This window comes from Diaphorina citri, unplaced genomic scaffold, assembly GCF_000475195.1.
Source record: "Diaphorina citri unplaced genomic scaffold, Diaci psyllid genome assembly version 1.1 scaffold2008, whole genome shotgun sequence".
Lineage (NCBI taxonomy): Eukaryota > Metazoa > Arthropoda > Insecta > Hemiptera > Psyllidae > Diaphorina > Diaphorina citri.
In genome coordinates this window covers 46,406-54,681 of record NW_007379434.1, presented here as the reverse complement: position 1 = coordinate 54,681, position 8,276 = coordinate 46,406, and the positions used below count along the sequence as shown (strand labels likewise).

General features: G+C 35.2%; 1 protein-coding gene across 1 annotated transcript; it reads right to left on the bottom strand.

Moving 5' to 3' along the window:
- Positions 1-1,868: 1,868 nt before the first annotated feature.
- LOC108253517 (inositol-1-monophosphatase-like) lies at positions 1,869-8,276 on the bottom strand. The gene has a single exon (XM_017447626.2). The coding sequence runs from the start codon at positions 3,251-3,253 to the stop codon at positions 2,462-2,464; it is 792 nt and encodes a 263-aa protein (XP_017303115.1). The 5' UTR covers positions 3,254-8,276; the 3' UTR covers positions 1,869-2,461.

The window sequence follows — 8,276 nt, the reverse complement described above, 5'->3', positions numbered from 1 at the left end:
CAGTACTGGTGTCTATTTATCAAACTTAATTAACAATAAATAATGAATAATATTAATAATAAAATAATTACCAATTTAAATTTAAAAAAAATACTTACAGAAAATAATTTTTTAGAAAATAAATTTAAAATTAATTTTAGTATTATGTTTTTTTCAGATGTCAGAAAAAATATACACAATAAGAAAAAATATGATTTTATGCGTGATGCTACAATTTTCGCTGATTCTGAAAATTTTACTGCAATTTATATTCCAGAAAGACATTTTCATAAATATGGTTCAATTTATGCTAATCCTGCTGTCATTGCGGCATATTTAATTCCTCAAACTCATAATATTCGATTTAGAACAGCTGGTATATCATTACCTTTACATAATCCTATAGAAATAGTAGAATGGTGGGCTATAAATGATATATTATCTAACGGAAGAATAGATTTAGGATTTGGTTCTGGATGGAATAAAACAGATTTTATTTTTGCTCCAAATAATTATGAAAATAGAAAATCTATTTGCACTAAAAATATATCAAAAGTACAAAAACTTTGGAGAGGAGAAGAAGTATTATTTTTAGATTCTGATAAAAAACAAATACCAGTTATTACTTATCCACGTCCATATCAATCAGATATTAAAATTTGGCTTTTAGTTACACAAAATGATGAAGGTTTTATATATGCAGGTAAAAAGGGATATAATATATTTACTATGCTTTATGGAAATGATTTAAATACCATGAAAAATAAAATTATTCTTTATAGAAATAGTCGTAAATCTGCTGGATTAAATCCAGATGATGGTATTGTAACACTAATGTTACATACATTACTTTTAGAAAAAAATACTCAAGTAGAAAAAGCAGTAAAAGATCCTTTTATGAAATATATAAAAAATTTAATGGAAGCACATTTAAAAGCCGCTATTGATCAGAAAGGGGGTAAACCATTAAATAACATAGAAAAAGAAAAAATTCTTGAATATTCCTATCAAAGATATTTTAAAACTAGCGCTCTTTTTGGTACTGTTGACGAAGGAATAAATATAGTTAATAAAGCTATTTCAATTGGCATTAATGAGATTGCATGTTTAATTGATTTTGGAGTGGATTATTCTATAGTTATGAAATCATTATTATACTTAAAAAAACTTATGAATAATTATCAATAAATATTTATTTTTTACATAAAATAATACTACTATTAATACCACTAAATCCAAAAGAATTACTCATTACATTATTAATATTTATAGATATAGATTTTTTTCCAGAAAAATTTGCTTGATTATCAATTGGAGACTCTAGATTTAAATTAGGATGAATAAATTTTTTTCTCATTTGAATTACAGATGCAATTATTTCTACTATACCCGAAGAATATAAACAATGACCAGTTAAACTTTTTGTGGAATTCAACAAAAGTTTTGAAAAATGATTTTTATATACTTCTTTAATTGCAGATATTTCTATTTTATCTCCTAAAGGAGAACTACTACCATGTGTATTTAAATAATCTATCATATTTTTTTTTAATCCACTTTGCTTTAAAACAGAATTCATTACACTAATTTCATTGTTTAAATTTGGTTCTGGAGATGCTGTTGCATGTAAATTAATAACCCCACCTAATAAACGAGCTAAATATGATTTATTAAGAATTTTTATATTTTTGTTACCTTCTATTAACAGTGCAGCTGATGCTTGTCCATAAATAAATCCTTCAGCTAATTTATCAAAAGGTCTGCAAGTTTTTTTTGGAAAATTATAAAAATTTTTTCCTCCCATTGCCCCAATTGCGTGAAATGCCTGAATCTCCATTGGAGAAAGATCTGTCATGGCACTAATAATTAAACAAGCATCAACAATATTATTTTGAATTAAACGCATTCCATGTATAATTCCAATATTTCCTGATGCTGATGCTCCACCAATTATAAAACCTTCTCCACGAATATTAAATATTTCACTCATTATACCAATTTGATTGCTATCCATAAATTGGATAGCATAACGAGGAGAAAGATATTCTGGTTTTTTTAAGAATTCTGGGTATAATGAGTATTGATAATTTTGAGTTGTATTATGTCCTGCTATAATTAATCCTATACGTTCTGGTAAAATTTTATATTTTTTTTTATGTAACTTTGAATTATACCAAGCTTGTAATGCAGCAATTATAGATGTTTGTATGAATAATGGAGATTTTTGTGCAATATGTAAAATAAATTCCTTCTTTTTTTCTGAAAGATCAGTAATTTTATTTAATGAATTTTTAAAATTAAAATTATTTATCTTTGCAATAATATTTTTAGAAAAATTAGATTGAGTATTATTAATTTCATAATCAATACCAGATTTTCCTTTTATTAATGAATTTGAAAATGATGCTATATCAAATCCAATTGATGATACAATTCCCATTCCAGATATATATATATTTGATTTTTCGAACATAAAAATTTTTTAATTTTTATTTAAATTTATTAATGAAATAATTTGTGAAAATATTTTTTGATTTCCAGCAACTATATCACCAGTATATAAGTAATTTTTTTCACCTTTAAAATTACTAATAATTCCTCCTGATTCAATTATTAATAAAGAACCAGCCGCAATATTCCATGGTTTTAATCCTTTTTCAAAAAAACCATCTAATTTTCCAGAAGCAACATAAGCTAAATTAAGAGAAGAAGTTCCTATATTTCTTAAATTTTTGCATTTAGTAATTATTTGAAATATTTTTGCATATTCTTCGGAATTTATGTTATTTTTAAATGAAAAATCAGTACCAATTAATGCGTCATTAATTTTATTTCTTTTATTAACACGAATACGTTTTTCATTTAGATAGGCACCACAACCTTTAATTGCAGTAAATAAATCATTTCTAATTGGATCATAAATTACTGAATGAGTAATTTGTTTTTTTTGCTTTAAGGCTATTGATATACAATATTGAGGAAAATTATGAGAAAAATTTGTGATATTATCAAGAGGATCTATTATCCAAATATTTTCATTTTCAAAATTAGTTAAATAATTTGATTTTTTTATTAAAAAAGCATAAGAAGGATAAGTATTAAATAAAATTTTAGTAATAATTTTTTCGGATGCTTTGTTAATATTAAAAACAAAATTTTCGTATTTTTTTTCTTCAAATCTAAGATTTTCTAATTCAAGTGATCCTCTATTAATGATTAGAGCACTTTTTCGTGCAGCTTTAATAGCTGTATTAATAATTGGATAATTATACATAATATTTTTACTTTTTTATATATTTAAAAATAATATGTCTTTTATTTTAGTTTTAAAAGCTCAAAATTTTGAGCTTTTAAAACTTTAAAAATCCTGACGATAACCTACTTTCACACTGGTTTCAGCACTATCATCGGCGCAAAATCGTTTCACTGTCCTGTTCGGGATGGAAAGGAGTGGTACCAATTTGCTATTGTCATCAGGCATAAAATTAAATATCTTAAATTTAAGATATTTAATTTTATGCATTATTTCTAAAAACTCTAATGTTATAGGGACAAGTCTCACGGGCAATTAGTATCAGTTAGCTCAATACATTACTGTACTTCCACATCTGACCTATCAACGTTCTAGTCTTGAACGACCCTTCAGGGGAATTTAAATCCCGGGAAATCTTATCTTAAGGCAAGCTTCCCGCTTAGATGCTTTCAGCGGTTATCTCTTCCGAACTTAGCTACTCGGCTATGCCACTGGCGTGACAACCGATGCACCAGAGGTTCGTCCACTCCGGTCCTCTCGTACTAGGAGCAGCTCCTTTCAAATTTCCATCGCCCACGGCAGATAGGGACCAAACTGTCTCACGACGTTTTAAACCCAGCTCACGTACCACTTTAAATGGCGAACAGCCATACCCTTGGGACCTACTACAGCCCCAGGATGTGATGAGCCGACATCGAGGTGCCAAACTCCTCCGTCGATATGAACTCTTGGGAGGAATCAGCCTGTTATCCCCAGAGTACCTTTTATTCGTTGAGCGATAGCCCTTCCATACAGAACTATCGGATCACTATGTCCTACTTTCGTATCTGCTCGACTTGTCAGTCTCGCAGTTAAGCACGCTTATGCCATTGCACTATTAGTACGATTTCCGACCGTACTTAGCGTACCTTAGAACTCCTCCGTTACTCTTTAGGAGGAGACCGCCCCAGTCAAACTGCCCACCATACATTGTCCCCAAACCGGATAACGGTTTAAGGTTAGAATTTCAAACAAACCAGGGTGGTATTTCAAGGATGACTCCATATAAGCTTGCGCTTATACTTCATAGTCTCCCACCTATCCTACACAGTTTTATTCAAAATTCAATATAAAGTTACAGTAAAGGTTCATGGGGTCTTTCCGTCTAGCCGCGGGTAGTTTGCATCATCACAAACATTTCAATTTCACTGAGTCTCGAGAGGAGACAGTGTGGCCATCGTTACTCCATTCGTGCAGGTCGGAACTTACCCGACAAGGAATTTCGCTACCTTAGGACCGTTATAGTTACGGCCGCCGTTTACTGGGACTTCAATCAAGAGCTTGCACTCCATCATTTAATCTTCCAGCACCGGGCAGGAGTCACACCATATACGTCCATTTTCATGTTTGCATAGTGCTGTGTTTTTATTAAACAGTCGCAGCCACCATTTTATTGCAACCTTTTCATCCTTCTAGTGTTAAACTAGTCAAATAATAAGGTGTACCTTATTCCGAAGTTACGGTACAAATTTGCCGAGTTCCTTCTCTCGAGTTCTCTCAAGCGCCTTAGAATATTCATCTCGCCCACCTGTGTCGGTTTATAGTACGGTCTTTTTAGACTTAAGCTTAGAGGCTTTTCTTGGAACTACTTCCGATTGCTTTATGAAAAATATCACTTGATCCATACCCTTGAATTATGTTACCGGATTTTCCTAATAACCTTCTACAATATAGATACCAGGACTTCCAACACCTGGACAATCTTTAATAATTCGTCCCCCCTTCGCACCTAAAATAGGTAAAGGAATATTAACCTTATTCCCATCGACTACGCATTTCTGCCTCACCTTAGGGGCCGACTAACCCTGCTCCGATTAACGTTGAACAGGAAACCTTAGGCTTACGGCGTGAAGGTTTTTCACCTTCATTATCGTTACTCATGTCAGCATTCGCACTTCTGATATCTCCAGTATTTTTTACAAAATACCTTCGCAGATTTACAGAACGCTCTCCTACCATATCAACTAAATTGATATCCGCAGCTTCGGTGATTGGCTTAGCCCCGTTACATTTTCCGCGCAGGACGACTTGATCAGTGAGCTATTACGCTTTCTTTAAAAGATGGCTGCTTCTAAGCCAACTTCCTGACTGTCTTAGCCTTCCCACTTCGTTTTCCACTTAGCCAATCTTAGGGACCTTAGCTGGCGGTCTGGGTTGTTTCCCTCTTGACGTCGGACGTTAGCACCCGGCGTCTGTCTCCTAAGCTAATACTCATTGGTATTCGTAGTTTGCAATGGTTTAGTAAGTCATGATAACCCCCTAGCCATAACAGTGCTCTACCCCCAATGGTAATACTTAAGGCACTACCTAAATAGTTTTCGGAGAGAACCAGCTATTTCCAAGTTTGTTTGGCCTTTCACCCCTACTCACAGCTCATCCCCTAATTTTTCAACATTAGTGGGTTCGATCCTCCAGTACGTGTTACCGCACCTTCAATCTGGCCATAAGTAGATCACTTGGTTTCGGGTCTATATCCAGAGACTAATTCGCCCTGTTCGGACTCGATTTCTCTGCGCCTCCCCTATTTTCGGTTAAGCTTGCCACTGAATATAAGTCGCTGACCCATTATACAAAAGGTACGCAGTCACAGAATAAATCTGCTCCTACTGTTTGTATGCACATGGTTTCAGAATCTATTTCACTCCCCTCCCGGGGTTCTTTTCACCTTTCCCTCACGGTACTAATTCACTATCGGTCGATTACGAGTATTTAGCTTTGGAGGATGGTCCCCCCTTATTCAGACAAGATTACACGTGTCTCGTCTTACTTTTTTGCAAACTTAGTTCCATATTATAAATTTAATATAATGGGCTATCACCTTCTATGGCAGCTCTTTCCATAGCTTTCTACTATTAATAATATTAAATTTTGCAAGCTTCTCCCATTTCGCTCGCCACTACTTTGGGAATCTCTGTTGATTTCTTTTCCTATAGCTACTTAAATGTTTTAGTTCGCTACGTTAGCTTTACATATTTATATATTCAATATGTAATATCTTTATAAATAAAGATGGGTTTTCCCATTCGGAAATCTGCGGATCAAAGCAAGTCTGCCCAGCTCACCGCAGCTTATCGCAAGCTACTACGTCCTTCATCGCCTGTAATCGCCAAGGCATTCACCATGTGCACTTATTTACTTGTCCCTATAACATTAGATTCTTTTTAAAATAATTTAAAATAAAAAGAATATTATTTTTAAATTTTAAAAGAGCATAAAAATTAATAATTTTTATTTATTAAATTTTATTAAAACCGATAAATGTGAGCGCCTAATTTTCGATGCATATTCTAGAAAGGAGGTGATCCAGCCGCACCTTCCGATACGGCTAACTTCACCCCAGTCACAAACCTTACCGTGGTAAGCGCCCTCCTTTCGGTTAAGCTACTCACTTCTGGTAAAACCTGCTTCCATGGTGTGACGGGCGGTGTGTACAAGACCCGGGAACGTATTCACCGCGACATGCTGATCCGCGATTACTAGCGATTCCGACTTCATGGAGTCGAGTTGCAGACTCCAATCCGGACTACGATGCACTTTTTGGGGATTAGCTCCTCTTTGCAGATTGGCGACCCTCTGTATGCACCATTGTATGACGTGTGAAGCCCTACCCATAAAGGCCATGAGGACTTGACGTCATCCCACCTTCCTCCGGCTTGTCACCGGCAGTTTCATTAGAGTGCTCTTTCGTAGCAACTAATAATAAGGGTTGCGCTCGTTGCGGAACTTAACCCAACATCTTCACGACACGAGCTGACGACAGCCATGCAGCACCTGTGTTTAGATTCCTTTTGCAAGCACCTATAAATCTCTTTATAGTTTCTAACATGTCAAGGGTAGGTAAGGTTTTTCGCGTTGCATCGAATTAATCCACATCATCCAACCGCTTGTGGCGGGTCCCCGTCAATTCCTTTGAGTTTTAATCTTGCGACCGTACTCCCCAAGGCGGTCCTACTTCACGCGTTAGCTACGTTACTAAATCAATTAAGATCCCAACCAACTAGATAGACATCGTTTACGGCGTGGACTACCAGGGGCGTATCTAATCCTGTTTGCTCCCGCACGCTTTCGTAGCATGAGCGTCAGTGTTATCCCAGGAGACTTGCTTTCGCCATCGGTATTCCTCCACATATCTATACGCATTTCACTGCTACATGTGGAATTCTATCTCCCTCTGACACACTCTAGCTTTGCTGCAGTCACAAATGCAATTCCAAGGTTGAGCCCAGGGCATTTCACATCTGTCTTACAAAAACCGCCTACGTACGCTTTACGCCCATAATTCCGATTAACGCTCGCACCCTACGGTATTACCGCGGGCTGCTGGCACGTAGTTAGCCGGTGCTTATTCTTCAGGTACCGTCATTAAATTAATGTATTATATTAATTCGTTTCTTTCCTGATTAAAAGAGCTTTACAACCCTAAGGCCTTCTTCACTCACGCGCGGCATTGCTGGATCAGGCTTTCGCCCATTGTTCCAAAATTCCCCACTGCTGCCTCCCGTAGGAGTCTGGGCGTGTCTCAGTCCCAGTGTGGCTGATCATCCTCTCAGACCAGCTACTGATCGCGGTCTTGGTAGGCTTTTTACCCCACCAACTAACTAATCAGATATCGGCCGCTCCAAAAGCATAAGGTTTTTAAAAATACTAAAAATCCCCTATTTTCATCGTTAGATTTGTATGCGGTATTAGCTAATTTTTTCAACTAGTTATCCCCCACTTAAGGGTACGTTCCGATATATTACTCACCCGTTCGCCACTCGTCAGCAGATAAATCTCTGTTACCGTTCGACTTGCATGTGTAAAGCATGCCGCCAGCGTTCAATCTGAGCTAGGATCAAACTCTTCTAATTCAAATTAAAAATAAATTATTTTAATTTTTGCTAATTTAATTTAATTAGCATGTAATACACAAACTTAAAAACGATTTTATTAAAACTTTTACGTTTCAATTTAAATCGTTACATCTGAATTAGACGCCCACATTTATCGATTCTTCAATTTTTAA

Excerpts from the sequence above, each read along its gene's own strand:
- LOC108253517 (XM_017447626.2), bottom strand. The coding sequence starts at position 3,253 with ATGTATAATTATCCAATTATTAATACAGCTATTAAAGCTGCACGAAAA.